The 23,081-nt window shown below is 39.4% G+C and overlaps 1 protein-coding gene across 1 annotated transcript; it reads left to right on the top strand.

Annotated features, from left to right (window-relative positions):
- The first annotated feature begins 536 nt into the window (after positions 1-536).
- Positions 537-21,856, top strand: LOC21407867 (plastid division protein CDP1, chloroplastic). Its single transcript, XM_024167726.1, has 12 exons — positions 537-1,054; positions 5,067-5,180; positions 5,340-5,477; positions 5,893-5,997; positions 6,093-6,215; positions 6,560-6,928; positions 7,225-7,320; positions 7,480-7,599; positions 12,896-12,961; positions 13,048-13,836; positions 20,788-20,978; positions 21,403-21,856. Exons 1-12 carry the CDS (start codon positions 785-787, stop codon positions 21,482-21,484), a joined length of 2,463 nt encoding a protein of 820 aa, XP_024023494.1. The 5' UTR covers positions 537-784; the 3' UTR covers positions 21,485-21,856.
- The last annotated feature ends 1,225 nt before the right edge of the window (positions 21,857-23,081 follow it).

The raw sequence follows: 23,081 nt of genomic DNA, 5'->3' as shown, positions 1-23,081 counted from the left end.
ATATTATTTATTTAATATATTTAATATATTATTTATTTAATATATTTAATATATTATTTATTTAATATATTTAATAATATTATTTATTTAATATATCATTACATGTTTTTAAAAATTAAACCACCAAACGCAGTTTCAGTTTTTTTTAAAACTGAAATTAATCTCTGAATAAAACTACCAAACGCATTTCAGAAATAATTCCAAAATGAAAATGAAAATGTTTTCATTTTTATTTGTATACAGAAAACAAAATCATTTTGGAACCAATTCCAAACGCACCCAATGATATGCGTTTTGGTTGACCATTATGGCTGTTTATTTTGTCGATTCGAGTTTAAAATTTAAATTTTATTATAGTAAAAAACTCTAAAAAAAAATTATATCTAATTTTTTTATTACAATAAAAAATTCTTATATAACGTCACATCTTAACTAAAATTAAAAACTCAAATTAAATAACTAAACGGATTTATATTATATCACAAAAATAAAAAATCCCAGTCTCCCATTTTTCAGCCCGGAAGAAAGTAGGACAGGACAGAGCTGAGGCCTGAGAGAGAGAGATCTTCCTTTTTCCTCTTTTTCCCTTTTTTTTTTCTTTTCTTCGCTTTTACCAAAGCCGATGCCATTATTTTTGCTTTCTTCTTCCTCACAAAAGATCAATTTCTGAAGCTTTTTACTCAGAATCCCTCGCTTCGACAATGTCAATGCCTGAGCGAAGAAGAAAACGCTTTTATTCTTAGGGTTTTCAGGGAACAATCAACTACTCACTCCCTCCCATCCCATGGCGTTGGCTCAGGCGGTGCCGGGCATTCCGTCTAGCTGCTCGCTTTGCCGGAACAACAAGAACAACAACAATGGCGATTACCCTTCCAACATTCCTTTTCTCTCTGCGTTCGGAATTTCTAGGATTTGTGTTGGCTCGCACTCGCGAAAGCCTAATTCTACTAATATTAGTCTTAATGGACGGTGGAGATTGAGCGCAGTCGATACCCGCATTGTTCAGAACGCTTCCTCTCGCGCCGTTGTTGAGATTCCTGTTACCTGCTATCAGGTGATCGTTCCTCATTTTTCTCTCTTTTTCTCTCTATGTGCATTTGGTATCTGGTTCAGTTACTTTGATCGTTATTTAGCAATGCAAGAAGATTCGGGAATTTATACGTTATAGAGATTTTATTATTATTATTATTATTCGAATATACTGGCTGTTGTTTTGTGCAAAAAAAAAAAAAAACCGTGAAACCTTATTTTTGTTACCATTTCTTGGTGGAAATATGTTCTACGCTTAATCATACAGTAATATGAGCTATTTGCTAAATGAGGAGCTACAATTGGATTTTAGAGAGTTGTAATTTTCAATATAATTATAACTATATTTAGCAATATTGGAAGAGTTAATGAAGTTATGCACGATAAGGTTATATTATTTTTACTGAGTGTAATAGTCATTATTCTATAAAAGGTTGAAAATGAAAAAGAACCAATGAAAACCAGATTTGGTGTTACCATTTCCCTGGGGAAATGGGTTGTGCACTGAATTTGTTTTCTAATAATTATAAATATGTGTGCTATTGGCTCAGTTAAGTGCTTCAATTGGATTTTAAAGAGTTTTAATTTTTTATGTATTCATTCATGTATTTAGACTTGGAATGTGGGTTAGTTTTTATTTTGTTTTTTACTCATTTTCTTTACTTCGTTATTGAAGAGATGGTATTAGTGGTTATAAATACTTGGATTAGAGAAACGTGCGAGTTTCTCACAATTTGAATATGTTTAGAAACGTGCGGTAGGTTGACATCGTAAAAATATGTCACTCTACATGGATTTCTCATTTACAGATTCTGTTGGGGCGTTCCCTACGACGCACTATGCCAGGCCCCGGGTATAGTATTAAATAGGCAAGCGGAGTCCTCACACATTCATAGATGTGTGCGGGGGGAGAAGCTAGCCTATGCGCCATGTCGGGCCTCAAATATGGTGAAAAATATGCATGGGGGGTCCTTGCACATTCATGGACGTGTGCTGGGGGCAAAGCTAGCCCATGTTAGGAAAATTCTTCTAGGCAATTGGAATGTACGTTCTTTAACCAGTAAATTTATGGAGTTAGTAGATGTTATGCTGAGAAGAAGAATTAACATCTTATGCTTACAGGAAACCATGTGGACGGGAAAGAAGGAAAAAGAGATTGGAAACCTAGGACATAAGTTATGGTACACAAGTTGGGAAAGGAATCGCAATGGAGTTGGCATTCTAGTGGACAAAACTTTGAAGGATGAAGTGGTTGAGATTAAGTGATTAGGTGATAGAATTATTAAGATCAAATTAGTGTTAGGGGAGAAGTTCATTTATGTAATTAGTGCTTATGCTCCACAAGTAGGATTGGATGAGGAAACTAAAACCAAGTTCTGGGAAGACATGGATGACTTAGTGCATAGTATAGGTAATGAGGGTAGCATTTTTATTGGAGGAGATTTGAATGGACATGTTGGTAAGGATAGAGAAAACTTTGAGAGGATTCACGATGGTTTTGGTTTTGGGGCTCGGAATGAAGAAGGGAAATCTATTTTGGAATTTGTATTGAGACACGACTTTGTTATAACCAACACATTCTTTAAGAAAAGAGATTCACATTTACTCACTTTTAAAAATGGGGGAAACTCGAGCCAGATAGATTATTTTCTCACAAAGTACAGAGATCGTTCTCTCTGTAAGGATTGTAAAGTAATTCCTGGAGAAGCGTTAGCCACCCAACATAGGTTAGTAACCCTAGATGTGAGCATTAGGCTTTACCATAGAAGGATTGAGATAAATCACCTCCCACGAACTCGTTGGTGGCATTTAAAGGGAATAAAGAAATTGACTTTTAAGGAGAAGTTGTTAAAGGAGGTTGCTTGGTCATGCGAAGGTGATGCAAATACTATGTGGGACACCGTTGCGAGTTGCATTTGAAAAGTGGCAAATGAGGTACTAGGAGTATCTAGAGGTAAAGGCCCTCCGGGAAAGGAAACCTGGTGGTGGAGTGAGGAAGTTTAAAATGCTATTAGGACCAAGAGGGATTTGTATAGAGAGCTACCAAAGTGTAAGAATGGTGAGACTTTTATTAAGTACGAAGAAGCGAAGAGGGAAGCTAAGAGAGTAGGTAATAAGGCTTGTGCTACTTATTTGGATAAGGTGTATAGGAAACTTGGGACTAGAGAAGGATATCTATAAACTAGCTCGGATAAGAGAAAGGAAGTGTCGGGATCTAAATCAAGTGAGACGTGTTAAGGATGATACGGATCAGGTTATGACGAAGGATGAAGATATTAGGGAGAGGTGGAAGAGTTACTTTGAGAAACTTTATAATGAAAATCATGCAATGGTTTGGCGATCTTAGGTACCAGGGCGAACCAAATGTGATGTATACAAACGGCATCAGAGTTTCAAAAATTAAAACTGCATTACGAGATATGAAAATGGGGAAGGCATGTGGGCCAGATGATATCCCAATAGATGTTTGGAAGGTGTTAGGAGATGTTGGAATTAAGTGGCTCACTAAGCTTTTTAACGAGATACTAAAGAAGAAGCATATGCTCGATGCTTGGAGAAAAGGTATTCTCGTTCCCATCTTCAAGAATAAAGGAGATGCGCTAAATTGTAACAACTATAGGGGTATAAAGCTGATAAGTCACACTATGAAGCTTTGAGAGAGAAGTATTGAAAAGAGATTAAGGGCCACAACTACCATCTCAGGTAACCAATTTGGGTTCATGCCTGGTAGAACTATGGAGGCTATTTTTCTTCTTAGGATGCTGATTGAAAGGTATAGAATAGCTAAAAAAGATTTGCATATGGTCTTCATAGATTTTGAAAAGGCATATGATGGGGTACCGAGAGAAGTGTTATGGTGGGTACTAGAAAAGAGAGGAGTGCATATAAGGTATATCAAGGTAATAAAGGATATGTACGATGGAGTTATCGCAAGTATGAGAACTACTGGAGGCTGCACGGAAGAGTTTCCCATTCGGATTGGCCTTCATTAAGGTTCCGCTCTTAGTCCTTATCTTTTCACTATCGTGATGGACGAGCTGACAAGAGAAATTCAAGATGAGATTTCTTGCTGTATGCTTTTTGCAGACGATATAGTTTTAGTTGATGAACATCGGAAGGGAATTAACCGTAAGTTAGAACTATGGAGACAGACCCTTGAAACGAAGGGATTTAAGTTAAGTAGAACGAAGACTGAGTACATGCATTGTAGGTTTAGTAATTTGAGAGATCAAAGTGATGGAATTTCTTTGGATGGTGTGGTGATTGGGGCTTCTAGGAAATTTAGGTACGTTGGGTCCATAGTGCAGTGTGAAGGGGATATAGATGAGGATATTGGACATAGGATTTAGTCGGGGTGGGTTAAGTGGAAGAATGCCACGTAAGTTTTATGTGAGATAAAATGCCCATTAAATTGAAAGGAAAATTCTATAGGACAGCAATTCGTCCAGCTATGTTATATGGTAGTGAATGTTGGGCCATTAAGAGACAACAAATATACAAGATGAGTTTGGCGGAGATGCGTATGTTAAGATGGATGAGTGGTCATACGAGGATGGATCGCATAAGGAATGAAGTTATTCGTAGTAAAGTAGGTGTAGCACCAATAAAAAATAAGGTGCAGGAATACCATTTGAGGTGGTATGAGCATGTACAACGTAGATCGTTAGATGCACCTGTTCGTGCTTGGGAGAATATCCAAATGCCTAGTACTAGGAGAGCAAGAGGTAGACCAAGAATTACTTAGGCCAACGTAGTTAGGCACGACTTTCAAGATCTAGAGTTTTAGGAGGGTCTCGTGCTTAATAGAGCAGACTGGAAACGAGAAATCCATATAGCCGACCCTAATTAATTTAGGATTAAAGGCTTGTATTTGTTGTTGTTGTTGTTAGAAATGTTCACGAGTTACGACTGTATGCTTCCCATACCTGTAGTGTGACATGAATTTCTAAAGTTTTCACTCAAATTTTGTTGCATTAACACTATTATTACTTCTTTCTTTGATTTTAGTAACCTACTCACAAGGAATAATCTTGTAGCTTATTGGTGTCACCGATCAAGCTGAGAAAGATGAGATCGTTAAATCTGTCATGGATTTGAAAAATGCAGAAATTGAAGAGGGCTATAGCATGGATGTGGTTGTATCCCGTCAGGTTGGAATTTGTTTGACAGCTACTCTTGCTAATTATTATTTTTAATTGTTTATTATATTTTCCATGTATAATTGACTGTGATTGTTCTGTTTCCATGTATAGTTCTGTAATTTTTTTCTTTTTAAAATTTTATTTTTCTTTCTTTTGTATCACTTCTAGGATCTTTTGATGGACGTGAGAGATAAGCTTCTCTTTGAACCAGAATATGCTGGTAATACGAAGGAAAAGATTCCACCTAAATCTTCGCTCCCAGTACCTTGGTCTTGGTTGCCTGGTGCGTTGTGCCTCCTCCAAGAGGTAGAGCTACTGAGCTACACCATTTTGTTTAATACCTGGCAGTCCTTTCTTCTGATTTCATATTCTTTCATTAAAAGGTATTTATTATGTTTCCCGTAGATGTCTTGTTAATAGAGTTTACAGCGGTTTTGAGCTTTTTTTTTTATATTTTTTTTATTATTATTTATAATGTAGGATTTTGCAGCCTTTATTTTACACTCTGCTTTTGCATGTTGATTCTTCGTTTCGGATATGACATATTTTCCTGTAATTACACTTGGTAAAAAAGTGAAACTGTATCTTCACAAAATAACTACAAACGTTATCTGATGGTTCTTGTACTACAAAGAATCGTCAGTTAATGTTTTCCTTCCCTGCCAGTAGCAGCCTGTTACTTTGGAGATTGATACAATGATGTTATGTCATTCCAATCCAGGTTGGTGAAATAAAGCTAGTCCTAGATATTGGCCGTGTTGCTTTTAAGCATCCAGATGCTGAACCATATATTCATGATTTGCTTCTTTCTATGGCGCTAGCTGAGGTAAGACATTTGAAGCAAAGAGGTTAGGATCTTGTACCTTCTCTTTCTTGTAGCCTTGTTATGCCTTTTTTCTTATCATAGGTGCTTTCTTGAAGTGTACTACTGCAAAGATTAGTTTTGAGAAGAACAATGTATCTCAAGGATTTGAAGCTCTTGCACGTGCTCAGTGCCTTCTAAGGAGTAAGAAGTCTTTGGAGGAACTAACATTGTTATCTCAGGTAATGCAAAAAACAGCATAATTTACTAAAATGTTATTGAGCGCTGGCTTTCCTTTTAAAACATACGTATTCATTACCACTATTGCTTAGGAAAATTTTTAGTAACCGTTACCAAAATTCTTCAATGTTTTGGCTGAAAAGCTGGGCGAAACGTATATTGAAAACTTTAGTTCAGGCCAAGAATATGTTAAGCAGTTAAAAACTAAGAAAGGATTCTGAATATAAGATATTCTTATCTGGCTGAGAACTGTTTATGCCATTGGAGAGCAAATAATTTATTGTACATATGGTTCCATTAGACTTTACCTGATTCTCTTTTGTATACCTTTTGGCCATTGATTTAGATAGAAGAATCTCTGGAGGAGCTAGCGCCTGCTTGCACGTTGGAATTGTTAGGGATATCTAATTCACCTGAGAACGCTGAACGGAGGCAAGGAGCTATTTCAGCCTTGCGTGAATTGCTTAAACAGGGTCTTGAAGTAGAGGCATCATGCCAAGTCCAAGATTGGCCATGCTTTTTGAGCCAAGCACTTAAGAAGCTAATGGCTACTGAAATAATTGATCTTCTTCCTTGGGGTGATCTGGCAATTACACGAAAGAATAAGAAATCACTCGAGTCACAAAATCAGAGGGTTGTAATTGATTTAAATTGCTTCTACATGGCGTGTATTGCTCATATTGCGGTTGGATTTTCAAGCCAGCAAATAGAGCTGGTAATTATTAATGCATCTAGTACACGTCCTCTAATTCTTACCTTTTCATCTCTCTCTCTCTCTCTCTCACACTCACACACACATACACACACGCACGCACGCACACATGGCACCCTCTCTAAGAAATGAAACCTGAAGTTAGTATCTACGTAGTTTTACCAGCAGGATATATTTGTTTGCGTAGAAAAAGGTCGGTAAATAGTAATTCCATTTCATGTTTCATTTCTAAGGACAGAGAGATGTTAATTCTACAATGTTGGTTTCATTTATTTGTTGTTTTTCTCAATTGTCTGCAGATTAGCAGAGCAAAAAACATCTGCGAGTGTCTGACGGCATCGGAAGGCATTGATCTGAAATTGGTGGATGCTTTTTGCCTGTTTCTTCTTGGTCAGGTATATTTATTCAGTTCTTTCCACTTATATATTTTTTTTCCTACTCCGTTAAAATAGATTTGAAATCTTTATTTTTTGGTTTCTGCTGCTATGCATTTTAGCCTTCTCCTTTTGCCTTTCTATTCCTCAATGGTATACTTTCGCGATATATTGTTTCAGGGTAGTAAGGGTGAGGTGGTTGAGCAACTTCGGCAGCTTGAATCAAATTCAAATAATGCTGCAAGATATTCCATTTCAGGAAGGGAACTTAAAGATGCGTCTGGTGCAAATCAATTGTTGGTACGTCCTGTCACGTATGATAATTCTGGTCTTGGTTTTTTTTTTTTTATAATTTTTTAGTTGTTCTTTTGAGCATCCATAATTACTAGACTTCTCACGTTGCAGTTATTTATGCTAAGACACCTTGCAGTTATGTTATTATTATTATTATTATTTTGATAAGAACAAAAACTTCATTAATAATGAAAAAAATTACAAATGAAGTTCCAAGATGGATGAGAAATCCATCAGAACAAAAAAATACAACAATAAAAGCAAAACAAAACACTAAGCTAAACACAAGCAAATTGCATGATTTATTTCAGGACATCATCCCAGCTCAACAGAATCAAAGATAATGGGAAATGCTTGAAAGATGGATTTGTTGAAGCCCAACTAGACACTAGGTGTTTTGCCCTCTCAAAGAAATCCTCAAATAACATTTCTTTTCCTTCAAAAATTCTTTGATTTCTCTCCCACCAAAGAACCCAGAGAATGGCCAAAACATAGCAGGCCAGATTGTCTGGGCCTTATTGCTCTTTCCAAAATCAACCTAGTCTTCCACTAGAATCACATAACAATCACAATGCAAAACAATGTTGGTTTTCAAAACGTTTTCGAGTGTGGAAGCGTGGTAGTGTGGATGTATAACAAAAAATTTTCACAAAACCTTTTGTCTATGCTATAGATTATATTAATTTATGCAATAATAAATTAATCTTATTAATTTATGATAATAAATACCTTGCCGACGATTAGGACGATATCTTGAGGTCTTTGGCCAACGAATGTTCCTTGCTCCAAAACTTTCTTAGAACACCTAAGCCTTCCTCGTCTACTCCTTGATATTGCAAGACGATGAGTGTGGGCTCAAGGTATAAACTATTAGAACGATCACTCGCTAATTTGTATTCTTTCACTATCAACGCATGTATGTGAAAGAATTGAGAAAATTGGAAGAACTTTTCTTCTCTTTTTCTCTCTTGTGATATTTGGCCAACCTAGGAAAAAATAGGAGATCAAAATTTCTTTCTCCACTTATTGTCTCCTATTTATAGACAATTAGGAGAACCCTTTTGTTTGTAGGCAAAGAAAATAGGAAATTGGTAACTACTATATTTTTAATCCCATTAAAAATACAGTTTCCCTGTTGCTTTTGGAAACAAAATTTCCTTCCCTTTTTCTTATTGTGTAGTCGGCCATCTCTTAAGAAGGAAGGAGAAAATTCCTTCCTAATCCAGTTTCCAATTTTAGCTTAAATTCAATTCTAAATAAAGTAAAATCTTACTTTTCCTTTTGAATTTAATTGGAAAACTTGTCGAACAAGGTAAACCGGATTACTTAGAGAGCAAGCAACTAAATCCCAATGAGATTTTTCCTATTGTCATACGCCCCCCGTGGACCACAGTGTGTGACAAAATAATTAAATAATCATATTATTTAATATATAATTAATTTTTAATTAATTATTTGCTAGTAAAATAAAATCCCGATAATTCATCTTGTCTTGCAAATGATACAAGGATGACAGGGGACTTATGGACCTATAATTCCGAGCTTCAATAAAATTAATAATTAATTAAACTCTTTAATTAATTTATTAATTCTATTAATTCTAAAAGTTACTCCACTAAAAACTTGGAACTACACTCTCGAAATTATAGACATAATTTACTTCTAAAAACTTGAAGTGTTCATTTGATACAGTCACTACATATAGATTGATCCTCCATAAATAAGTCATAATTAGAGCTATGTAAAATCCGTTAACATCTCTAATTATATTTTTATTCTTGAGTATCATTGATTCTCTAATAAATAGTATATTCATAAAATATATTCATGAATACGAGCTCATTACTTATTTAAGTACCGAAGCAACCCTCAAGGAAATTATTTATCTGCTTCTTCAAAGAAGAAGGAATGGATTCAATCTTGTATATTAGCATTCCCGGCTATCCATTTCATTATGTTCCCAAGATACAAAGAATAGGATTTAGGATATCAAAATCCGTACCGAGTAAATCAAAGAACACGAATCCACAAATAAGAGTCTACTAATAACTCAAGATTAAGATCATTCTATATATGACCATCGGTAGACTCAAATTTGATTTTTCATGCTTAACAGAAATTATTAGAAAATCAGATTGTGTCTGTGTCCCAGTTCTACATAATCTCATTATGCATAATACACTAATTCAATATCTCTCTATATTAGTGATGCGGATAACACAATTCCATTCTTAATGGGAATGACATGTATTAGTAATGTTTTAATTAAAGATTCTGAAACTTTAATTAAATTTATTACAAACAGCGTTTCGATTATTATCTGTAAATATTATTCTCTCGTAGATAACATTTATATACAATATTTAATGTTACATAAATAATCACGGATTTTTCAATGATATTTATAAAGTATTAAATTATATCTCATGCTTAAGGACACCAATCCCAAAAAACAAGTAATCCATAAATTCAGAGTTTGACCTGCACATTACACACCAGCTTGGAGACAAAGCAGACATGATTTTTTCTCTGCACTAAATGACGTGTTCAATCTTCTATGAAAAAACAACCATGCAAAAACCTTAATTCTAACAAGAGCACAAGATCTCCAGATAAAATTTATAAGGTTCAAAAGGAGAAAGCTTTGGATCTATGACTAAAGAAAGGAAATATGAATTGCAAGAGTAACAATATGGATCGCACTTCCAAACCCTTTTATCACATTGGGAATGTCTAGGAGAAAAATTTCCCAAGACCTAAAGAAGGTTTCCTAATTGATCAGATTCTCTATTATTGAGATTCCTTCAGAAGCTGAAATTCCAATTGATATTTGAATATTCTTCATTGATTACAGCATCACTTATCTTCATCTCCCTCACTAAGATAAGGCTTTAAATCCTTGGAATGGTCATTGCAAGGCATATCACCACACCACTTATCCTCCTAAATCTGATTTTACTTCCATCCCCCCACCTCCCATCTCACTGTATCAAGAAACGAATTTAGACCTTGAGATAATTTCCATGGATTCCTAAGAGTGCCTCTTCTTACAAAATTAGAGTCCCATCCATTAGGTTGCAGCCCGTATTTGCTTCTAACTACCTAGACCCAAAGCGAGTCTTGTTCTAAAGGAAACCTCCATAACCATTTACCCAACAAGGCTTGATTTTTTTCCAGTGGATTCCCTATTGCCAAACCCCCTTATTGTTTAGGTTGAGAAACTATCCAAGCTATAAGATTATCCACTCTCTCATTCTCTATTCCATCCCACAAAAATCTTCTCATTTTATCTTCAATCTCTTTAGCCACCGCCGTTGGCAATTTGAACAAAGAGAGAATAAATAGGGATGCTTGCCAAGAGTTAACCCCCCTCAAGATAAGAAGCCTTTTTCCAGACTCAATCTCTTAGAAACTTTTTCCATAACTGGGTTCCAAAACTCCCGAGATAAAGGGTTTCCACCTAGTGGGGGCCTAAGTATTTCATAGGCCAGGACCCCACCTCGCAGCCCAATTCAAGAGCCAAGTCCCGAATAACTTCCTCATCCACATTGATCGCATTCAAAGTGCTTTTCCCCATGTTAATCTGAAGCACTGAGCAATGGGAGAAAAATATCAAAATGGCTGCCATGTTTCTAAAATTGTCTCCCAATGATTCAAGAAAAAAGAGGGCGTCATCTGCAAATTGAAGATGAGATGTGAATTTGTTCGCTGCCAATTTTGAATCCTTTAACAACCTCCAATTTACTTGCCGACGAAAATGCAAAAGCTGACGACTCTTCAAGAGGTTATGGAGATTGCCAACAAATTGAGGACTAGAACGAGGCTTTAGAAAAGATGGGAAAATTGAAGAGTGGTCGAATGGGCGGTTTGGGACGCTCATATTCATTTAATGAGGGGCCGCCCACTCAATATTCCTTTCCGCAGAGCTTCCTTCTGTCCAACACCGCAGGGGAAGGAGAAGTTGGAGTAAGGGAAAAAACTCCTACCCCGACGGTAACAAGTCCATCGAGGGCCGGAGCGGGTGGTTACCGCTAAGAAGTGCAACAACGTCAAGCGAGGGGCCTTTGCTACAAATGCGATGAAAAGTACATCCCAGGACATCGGTGCGAGAACAATAAACTTAAGATTTTGTTGGCCACTGAAGATGAAGGCGGAGGGGAAGGAGAACCTAATAACGAGGGCAATCACAGAGTCACGTTGTGGAAGGAAAGGGACAACCATTTACCTTAATTTGCTGTTGGGCAACTTTGAGCAGTTGAAGGTGCTAGGCGTCCAATCTCTCGAATTCAACCTTGGGGACAAGGTTGAAACTCGAGGGGGAGATGGGGCGGGGGGATTGGGGGTTGATAATGTTAGATACTAGCTCTTAGGAAGTTAATGATTAGTAGAAGTAAAGTGGGGGGAAAAGAAAATAAATTGGGTTTGGATGTAATTTTTGAGAAATTATGTTAGTGCTGATTTGTCTTGGTTTTGGCTAGGATAGAGGAAAGGTATAAAAGGGAAGTAAAGGGGAGTGTTTGGATTAGGCTGAGATTTGTGAAGAATTTGGAAAATCTTAGGAGAGTTGGTGGTCTCTCGAACCACCGATTAGGAGTCCCCGGAGTACTCAAACACTCCAATCTATCCGTTTAGTAGTGTAATTGGTGTTTGGCTAGTGAATATCAATATGAGTACCCCTAATTTCTATCCTATTTCCTTGTCAATTTTCTGGTTTGAGTGTGTATTTTTTGCTGTTGGGCTGTGATAGACAAGGTACCTAACAGATATCCACCAAAATTATGAAAAACGTGGAAAATTACAATTAGCACCTCTGGTAGAGTACACAAAGCTATAAAAGAAAGAACTTTGGAACCCTAATGTCCACCGAAAGACACCTTGCAGTTATTTTGAATGCCTTTTTACGGAAAGTTTTTCTTGGTGGAGTTCCGATTTGTGTAGTAGCTCACTCTAGTGATCAATGTCATTTTACTTGTGAGAGTGTGTGCCTTATTGTCTTTTTAATTTTATGTTACTTTAGATTGACAGTATACTTAGACCTTGCCTGATAACTCTGGACTCGTGCTTGCTGAATCTGTAAAACACAGAGACATATTTGTTTATATATGCATATACATGTGTATGTGTGTGTTTAGTCACCTAATACTTCAATGGCCAAGTATTGTTCCCTTGGTGGCATTATACTGTTGTCGATGTAGGACAGTTTTCATATGGTGCCACTGTACATTCTACTTGTTTAAGGTATGATTTTATTCTGGTCTTCAAGGACATCATTTTTATGACAGACTCTGCTGGATTTGACCAGGAAACATGGCTGAAAGATGCTGTGCTTAATGTATTTCTTGATACACGAGATTGTCCTCCAAGTTTGGTGAGATTCGCATCGGACAACTAGAAAAGTATTTTAAGTGTTTTAGTCTCAACTGGGAAGTTGCTTATGTGTACAATTTTTTGCAGGTCAACTTTTTTAATAGGGAAAAGAAAACTCCTGGGAGCAAGAATAGAGTGTTTCCGCAAACCATTTCTACTGGCGTTAGTCACAGACAAATGCCTAGTAATCTTTTATCAGAGCGTAGAGATTTTGATGATTCTCTTTCTCGTATGAATTCTTCTCAAAATCTTGGTACGGCTGTCAAACAGTTGGCTCCAATTGATTTGCAAAGCTCGTTGATATTGGACAAAAGTAACAATCGAAGCAACGTTAGTGCATCATCCGTTCAATTGAAAAGGAATATAGGCATGCACCACAATAAAGTTTGGGAAAGTTGGTTATCCCAAGCATCTATTGTCAGAAAGTTTACTTCCGTCGCAGTACTTGGCTGCATTTTCTTTGCTAGCTTTAGGTTAACAGGCATGAATGTAAATAGGATGAGAAGTTCTTCTAAATGCATTCCAAGTAAAATAAATACACATGAAGATTCCCTTGTCTGGAAAACAGATTCTTCTATAAATGACAATCTTGTGCCTACTTACATCAATGAGGATGGAATTTCTGGAAGCATTAAGAAGACTTTGGGAATAGTTGCCACATGGTTCTACAGTAAGTCAGATGCTGGAAACACCCAAACTTTAAGCCCCATTGCTAATCTTTCATCTTCTATGCGAGCTATGTCTCGGAGGCTCATGCCTGTGGAAGAAGCTGAAGAACTTGTTAAGCAATGGCAGGAAACTAAGGCTGAAGCTCTGGGACCTAGCCATCAAGTTCATAGCCTCTCTGAAGTTCTTGATGACCCGATGCTTTCTCAGGTAAATTTATCAATATGTATCCTTGCAGTCTTTCTTTTGTCTTTTTTATTATATGTTAGGCCCATAATTACTTATGTTAGACGTGGGAATAAGAGGGCAGGGGCAGTTTAGTCTTTTGGGTGTTTTATGGATTTAGAGCTTTAGTATAAAGAGGGCATTAGCAAGTAATTACGTTTATGCTGAGTTTTGTCAAGTTATTAGGAATAGTTAGGAGTTTTGGAGAGATCGACCTACCTCTTGAATTGTAGGTCAGGATTTGTCTTTTAATTTACTTGATTAATAATAATAAGTCCTAATTCAGCCTTAATCTCAATTGATTCTTCTCTGAGTCCTATTAAATTGGTATCAGAGCGAATTCCTGGGACAATGGCAGCAAGGAAGGTGGATGCGCTAGAAGAGAAATTGGAAGCGGAGGTTGGATCGCTCAAGACCACCATCGACGAGCGATTCAATACCGTCCAACAACAATTTGCGTCCCTTGAAGCCATGTTGCTGAAATTAATGGAGCTCCACCTCAACCCACCACCGGTAGCAACGGCGAGCCACGGCGGCGCGGCGGGAGAAGGGTCCGGTGGTATGGAACTCGAGGTAGGCGACGGCGCACAGGGAGGAGGGTTGGAATCCACCCGTTTGGCGCGGCCAGAGGCGGCGGGACACGGCCGATTTGCTGGCGTAGAGGGCGGCCCAGGCGACGCGCGACTTGGAGGAGCTTTTCCCGGCGTTGGGGGCGGCAGAGGAGGCTGGGTCGCGGCTGGAGGCGGCGGATCTGAAGGATTCGCGGCTGGAGGAGGCGGCCTAGGGTTTGGGGCGACGGGGTTTGGTGTTTTGGCGCCGCCATGGGGCGCGCCAGGGCTGGGGATGACTGGGCACGATGTTTCAGCGCCGTGGTGGGGAGATCCGGGACCTGGGCAGGTCGGATCTGGGGCTGGGCACGCTAGGCAGGCCGGATTTGGGGCTGGGCAGGGCGGATCCGGACCCGGGCAGGGTGGATTTGGGGGCGTACGGCCGGGAGGAGGAATTTCCAGCGAGAGGGGGAGTGGGTATGACGGAATCGCGGCTGGGCAAGGTGGAATTGGGGCTGGGTCTGGCGGATTTATGGAGAATGGAGGAGAATCGGGAGGATGGAGGCCTCCAATGGCGCGAAATTGGGCTGGGCATACCCAATTTGGTGCGGATTCTAGGGTACGGAAGTTGAAAATTCCCATTTTCGAGGGCGAGGATGCCTATGGATGGGTGTATAGGGTAGAACGCTATTTCGCCATCAATGGACTCTCAGAGAGGGAAAAACTAATGGCGGCGGCTTTATGTTTGGAGGGAAAGGCCCTTGCGTGGTTTCAATGGCGAGAACAACAGCAACCATTGAGGACTTGGGGTGAATTTAAGGACCGGCTGCTGCAGCGATTTCGAGCCACTCAAGAGGGAGATCTATACGAACAGTTTTTTGCCCTGATCCAGGATAAGACAGTCATGGAGTATAGAGAGAAGTTCGAGCTGCTATCAGGTCGCTTAGGGGAAATCTCAGAAGCGGTGTTGGAAGGGAATTTTATGAAGGGACTGAAGCCGGAGATCCGAGCGGCGCTGCGTTTGCTGAGACTGAGAGGGTTAGGGGAGACGATGGAGTTGGCACAGATGATTGAGGATAAGAATGCAACGGCGCGGGTCAATAGGAGCAACACAGTCGGCTTTTCATACCGAAATAGCGCACCACCAGGAGGGCAAAAAACTCAGACGTTGGGATTCCAGAGAGAAACCCAAAAGGATCGAGATAGTGGGGTACGTCCGGGAGTGACTTTCAAGCGCCTCACTGAGACAAAGATTCAGGACAAGAGGGCGAAAGGGTTGTGCTTTCGATGCGATGAGAAATTTTCACCAGGGCACCGATGTAAAGACCGATCACTACAAGTCCTAACTGTGTGTGATGACGAGGAAGGCGGGGAAGCAGCTGAAGAAGAAGAGTTGATGGAGGAAGAACACCTGCATTTAGATGTGGCTGAGGTGTCGCTCAATTCAGTGGCGGGGTTCACACCGAGCCATTCCATGAAGATTAAGGGTAGGATTGGAGAGCAGGATGTGGTAGTGTTAGTTGACAGTGGGGCCACACAATTTCATTTCCAACCGCGTGGTGGAAAAGATAGGGCTCCAGTTGACTGACACTGGGAGTTTTGGGGTGACCTTGGGAACCGGAGTGTTAGAAACGAGCCGAGGAATTTGCAAGGGGGTGATTTTGACGCATCAGGGAATTCAAGTGTTAGACGATTTCCTACCCCTGGATTTGGGAAGCACATACGTGATTTTGGGGATGAAGTGGCTTCAAACGTTGGGAGTGATGAAGGTGAATTGGAAGCTGTTGAGTATGGAGTTTCAGGTAGGAAACCAACCAGTAATTCTGAGAGGCGATCCGAGTCTGTGCCGAACCTTGGTGTCATTGAAAACCATGGTGAAGGCCATTAAGGAAGAGGGGGGAGGATTCTTGGTGGAGTTGCAGAGTCTTGAGGGAAGGCAGCTAGAGACGGCTGAGGAGGTACTGGAATCGATACAGGAGCTCCTAGACCAATTTGAGGGGGTGTTTCAAATGCCACAGGGTCTTCCTCCACAGCGGGGCCATGAACACGCTATAGTTTTGAAAGAGGGAACTCTTCCTATCAGTGTCAGACCGTACAGGTACCCACAGATTCAGAAGGATGAAATGGAGAGGATGGTGAGGGAGATGTTGGACACAAGCATTATACAACCCAGTGTGAGTCCATTTTCAAGCCCGATTCTGTTGGTCAAGAAGAAAGATGGAAGTTGGCGGTTTTGTATCGATTACCGGGCTCTTAAGAAGGAGACTGTCCCTCATAAGTTTCCTATTCCGGTGATTGATGAGCTCCTCGATGAATTGTATGGGGCGACTGTGTTTACGAAGATTGATTTGAAGTCCGGTTACCACCAGATACGGATGAAACCTGAGGATGTTCATAAAACTGCTTTTCGAACGCATGAAGGGCACTATGAGTTTCTTGTCATGCCCTTTGGTCTTACGAATGCACCGGCCACGTTTCAGTCACTGATGAACAAGGTATTTCAGCCCTATTTACAGAAGTTTGTGTTGGTCTTCTTCGATGATATTTTGGTGTCTAGTCGCACACTAGAGGATTATGGCAGGCACTTAAAGGTGGTGTTGAGGGAATTGCAGGGACATAAGTTGTACGCCAATCGGAAGAAGTGTTTGTTTTCTCAGACAAGGGTGGAATATTTGGGACATATAGTGTCGGCAGATGGGGTCTCAGCCGATCCATCAAGGGTAGTAACGATGTTGGAGTGGCCAATACCGAGGACCCTGAGAGAGTTGAGGGGTTTTCTTGGGCTTATGGGGTATTACCGGAAGTTTGTTAAGGGGTATAGCACCATAGCGTGGCCCCTAACGGAGCAGTTAAAGAAAGACAGTTTTATTTGGGGGGAAAAGGCAACAGAGGCTTTCGAGAAGCTTAAGCGGGCTATGACTAGTGTGCCAGTGCTGGCCTTACCTAATTTTGATCAACCCTTTGTGGTGGAGACAGATGCATCCGGATATGGTCTAGGGGCAGTGCTTATGTAGAACCAGCAACCGATTGCTTATTTCAGTCAGGTGTTGACGGCGAGGGCACGCCTAAATCTGTCTATGAGCGAGAACTCATGGCAATTGTGTTGGCGATACAAAAGTGGAGACCATACTTATTGGGAAGGCGATTTATTGTCCGGACAAATCAGCGGAGCCTTAAGTTTTTGTTGGAGCAGCGATTGGTGACTGAGGAGCACCAACGTTGGCTGTCCAAGTTGTTAGGGTATGATTTTGAGATTCAATATAGGTTGGGCTTGGAGAATAAGGCGGCGGATGCCCTATCACGACGGCTTGAGGAACCCCAGTTAGTAGCATTATCAGTGTCCTTAGTTTTGGATTGGGAGGTGTTATTGAGAGAGAGTGCGGCTGACGAAGGATTGGAGAAGATTCGGTCGGCAATAGCGCGAGGGGAAGCCGGATATCCGGGGTACTCCTTGGATGGACAACGACTGCTTTACCAGGGTCGGTTTGTGTTGCCTAAGGCGTCGGCCTATATACCAAAGCTTCTACAGGAGTTTCATGGGAGTGCAGTTGGGGGACATTCGGAGGCCCTCAAGACTTATCGACGACTGGCCGCAGAATTATATTGGGTGGGAATGAAGAAGGATGTGGAAGACATGGTAGCAAGGTGTGATGTGTGTCAACACCAAAAATATATGGCTATGGCGCCCGGCGGATTATTGCAACCTCTAGCCCTTCCGGACACCCCTACATTGCCGTGACTGTAGCCGCCGCATTTATACGCGAGGTGGTGCGCTTACATGGTATTCCGGAGTCGATAGTGACGGACCGGGATAGGGTCTTTTTGAGCAACTTTTGGAGGGAGTTGTTTAGAATGTAGGGAACGATTCTGAAGAGAAGTACTGCTTACCATCCGCAGACAGACGGCCAAACTGAGGTGGTCAATCGGAGTATAGAGACGTACCTGCGGTGTTTCGTATCGGACACGCCCAAACTTTGGGCGAGGTGGTTAGCGTGGGCTGAGTACTGGTACAACACTTCCTACCATACTGCATCACAGACTACTCCTTTTAAGATCCTGTATGGGCGGGATCCCCCACATCTGGTGCATTATGGTCATAGTCCCACGCCTGTGTACTAGGTCGAACAATATTTGGAGGAGAGGGATAGAATGCTGTAGGAGCTAAAAAGACATTTGTCTAAGGCCCAACAGTTAATGAAGAAGCAGGCCGATGGACATCGGAGGGACGTGCAGTTTGAGGTGGGAGACAGGGTTTATTTGAAGCTCAGGCCATATCGGCAGAAGACCTTGGCGCGGCGGAGGAATGAGAAGTTGTCTCCTCGATATTTCGGGCCTTATGAGGTCGTGGAGCGGATCGGGGAAGTGGCTTACCGATTGCGGTTGCCACCCTCTTCAGCAATTCATCCAGTTTTTCATGTATCTCAGTTGCGTCGGGCGATCGGCGAACACACATCATCTTCTTCGTTACCGCCAACATTGACAAAGGATATGGAAGTGGTGATGGAACCGTCCGCTTTAGAAGGCGTGCGTCGGGGAGCAACAGGTCATAAGGAGGTGCTGATTAGATGGAAGAATTTGCCAGATTACGAGGCAATTTCCTGGATTCCACCTTGGGGACAAGGTGTCTTTTTGGGAGGGGAGTAATGTTAGGCCCATAATTACTTATGTTAGACGTGGGAATAAGAGGGCAGGGGCAGTTTAGTCTTTTGGGTGTTTTATGGATTTAGGGCTTTAGTATAAAGAGGGCATTAGCAAGTAATTAGGTTTATGCTGAGTTTTGTCAAGTTATTAGGAATAGTTAGGAGTTTTGGAGAGATCGACCTACCTCTTGAATTGTAGGTCAGGATTTGTCTTTTAATTTACTTGATTAATAATAAGAAGTCCTAATTCAGCCATAATCTCAATTGATTCTTGTCTGAGTCCTATCATTATACTAGTTGAGTCATGTGCTATGCACGTGGAGAATAACTTTGTAAATTTGATCCAGTGCCAAAACACATGACCTCTTTAGAAACTAAGTCCATTAGTTGGAGCAAGAGGAAAAAAAAAAAAAACTTCAAAAAATCACATTGAAAAAGAATTAAAGTTGTATAGGAGTTTTTGACCCCAAAAAAAAAAAAAAAAAAAAAAAAAAAAACCTTAAATAGGGAGATATTTGAAAGAAGTTATTTTAATTAAAAAATGAGAGAAAAAAAGGTAGTCAAAGATAGATATTGTTAAAAAAAAAAAAAAGAATTGTCAAAGTTCACAACTTCCTTATGGGCTAGAATTGATTATGCTTCCTTATGGGCTAGAAATGCTAGAAGCTTCCTTGTGGACTTTGTGGTCGGAAAGAAATGCTACAATTTTTTAGGAAAAGCAGATGGATATTATTGATCTTTTTGAGAAAGCAAAGTTCAGAGCTTCCTTGTGGGCTTCATATGGCAAAGTTTTTCAGGGTTTTCCCTTTTCGTTAGTGGTATTGAATTGGAAGGATGTAATAGGCACTTAGAGCTCATTTGTTTCTTGCATTTATCCATAGTTTTGATTCTGCTGCAGTGTTTTCCTCTCATAAAAAAATTTGAATTTCAAAAGCCAGAATAAAAAATCACTGATTTAAACGCATGAACCAAACGGGCCCTTAAGTTTTTGGTGTTTTTGAATCTTATCTTGTACTTTGTCTCATCAGGGAGGATACCTTATCCTCTTTTTTGTAATTGATTTATTTAATCAATAATGTTTTTCTTGTAAAAAAAATTATTTGTCAAAGAATATTAGGGGAAAAACAAAAATAGACAATAAGCAAAAGAAAAGAAGAAAAAATAATAATAAAAAAAGAGTTTAAAAAAGAAAAAGCTAAACTGTATATAAGTTCCAAACTGTATTGGTAATGTGTTGGATAATCTGGTGAATTTATTTGATAATTTTAGCTACATGATCCTAATTTGAATGTAACCAGTGTATTGCTTTAGCTGTTTGATTGATTGATTTTGTTGCCAATATCCCGCAGGTGCTGTGTCACTTTTCAATGATAGACTACTTTTCCCTCATACCTGCAATAAAATTATAGTTTTAGTTTCTAACATTATTCTAGTTGTTTGTGGAGAATAAACAAGAAAAGGACCAAGTTCAAGTAAAAAATATTAGCAGTTTATGAAAGGGGCAATGTTTTGAGTTTCTATAACATTTTGAAATGACTAATGATGGCTGAATTTGTCGGGGCTACATAAAATGAATTGTTGTAAGCATGAGAAGAAGACTTGTTGGCACATTTGGTAGCATTTGTTTGTTTGTTTGTTTCTTTATTTTTATTTTTATTTTTGTTAAGGCTATTCTGATACTCTTTAGGTCCAAGTTTAATTGCTTGCATTAGATGTTACTTAGTTACTTGTGTATTTTGGTCTTTCAGTGGCACGCTTTGGCTGATGCTGCAAAAGCCAGGTCTTGTTATTGGAAATTTGTGTTGTTGCAATTGTCTGTCCTCCGAGCTGAAATTTTATCGGATGGAATTGGAGAAGAGTCGGCTGAAATTGAAGCTCTTTTGGAGGAGGCAGCTGAACTTGTTAATGAATCTGAGCAAAAGAACCCCAGTTATTACAGGTAAGTAGCATTACAACGTTTTTACACATATTTGAAGAGACTAATTTGGATCTTTGGATATTTTGTTTCTTTATATTAAAGTCATGGAAAGGTTGGGTAATTTGGTGAAGTGGCCGGCTTTGGGGGTTTTAAAAAAATGGTTGTTTTTATTAAATCAATTGATTTATGACAGAGTAAGTTATTGATTTACTTTATTTAATCCGCCAATTACTGGATTTACTTAGTAAATAATGAATTTACGGCCATTTTCCTCATTCAGAAAAACCAGCTATTTATTTTCAGGCAGCTGTGGTTTTGCCCATCCAAAGGGTTTCCGGGCATCTTGAAGCCTAAACTTCTAGAATAGTCTTGCTTACTTCTCATATTATCATCATCATTATTGGTTTGATAAAATTTTCTAAAATTTATTTTTACTTTATTGCAGTACCTACAAAATCCGATATCTTCTGAAAAGGCGAGATGATGGCTCTTGGAGGTTCTGCGAAAGTGATCTACAAAGATCATAAGATGTTCAAACTAGCTCTAGAAACCACCAATAGTGACTTAATTCTTTGCTAACACTCTTCCTCCCATTACAATTATAATGGCGAGAGGAAACCCATAAAATTTGACTCTTTTAGGATGGTTTACCTTGAAAAAGAAGAAGAAGAAGAAGGCTGTAGTATGACTTTGTTCTTTCTTCCGAGCTGTGTATAGGGTCCGTTTGGCCTGCTTTTAGAACCAGCAAGTGGTTTTGAAAATGAAATTTGTTTCCTTAGAAGGTAAATTGTGATAGCACTAGAAAGGTGGCGTATGAAAGGTTTTTTCCTCAGTTGTATGGCCCTTTTGGTAGTACTTTTAAAATGACCAAAATATGATTAATCAAATTTTTGCTTGATAAGATAAAAACTTGGAAGAATTTTGTGGCAGGGGGGTTTCCCCTTCCCCCCAAAAAAAAAAAAAAAAAAAAAAAAAAAAAAAAATAGGAGTAAAAAAAAATCAAAGGATATCTTGGACATACATTAAAATTTACCTCAAAAGTCTGAAAAATGTTTATCTATATACGGTCCTCTTTGTGAGGACTACATGACTACATTTTCACCTATAACATATAGAAGTGAGAAACAACATGACATTCATTCGACGCATTATTCACGTAGAAAAAGTGTAGTTGTTTGTGATAATTAAATTTCTTGGTTGTAACGTTTTTGCAACGTCATGACTAAATATCATCAATGTAACGCGATATTAATACAATTATACCCTATCAAAAATTTCTTCAAAAGCTTAAACTAAAACTTAGATAATAAAATAGAAAATTTTTAATATTCTTTATTATGAAAATGTTGTACATTGTTGAACTATCGGTATTGAAAGATATTTCTCTCGTATCCTATCAGAGAATTTTCTTAACAAAATGTAATAAGTTTTCAAAGTAAAATATTTTTTTTCCCCTAAAAAAGCATAGAGCAAAATATTTATTAAACTATATATATTGAAAAATAACTGAATCTGTGAAATGAACATGACCTTAATAATCTTGATTGTTATATGCATTCACATTGCAATTTGACTTCTATCTTCAAATTGTGCCCATTAATAGGCAGGCTTGTTTTTCTCTCTCCCTTTCTCTCTTTCCTTTTGAGTGGTGCTAAGGTTTCATGTGTCTCTTTTTCTTGGGGTTGGAGGTCGGCGGCGGCTGTTGGCTGCTCTAGAAACTAATGGCCCTACGGATGGAAGTCTAGTGGCAGGCATGCCTGAGTAGTCAAGAAGCACTTGATTTTGGCAAAGTGTTGGTCGGAGGCTGTCGAATTTCGGTTGTCTCCTTTTGGAGCGTCGGATCTCCGGTGGCTCTGTGACCTTTGGGCCTTGTCCCTCTCGTCAAGGCAGATCTAAGAGTTGGTTACATTCGTGGTTTTGGTCTCCAGTTTGGGTGTGGCTCCATGGGGGTTTGTGGCTGCGAGCGACGCATAAGTTCTTTAGTGGTTTAGCATCAAAGAAGTGTGGAGATTCTCTAGGGTGAATGCGTGCTAGGATGGGAGGCCAGCAGGGGCTGCGCGTGGATCTACATGCCGGCTTAGTGGGGTCTCATCAGCACTGAATCCGATTCTGTACAGATTTGCT

This window comes from Morus notabilis, unplaced genomic scaffold (genome assembly GCF_000414095.1).
Source record: "Morus notabilis unplaced genomic scaffold, ASM41409v2 Scaffold172, whole genome shotgun sequence".
NCBI classification, from domain to species: Eukaryota; Viridiplantae; Streptophyta; class Magnoliopsida; order Rosales; family Moraceae; genus Morus; species Morus notabilis.
This window is presented reverse-complemented; position numbering and strand designations above follow the sequence as displayed.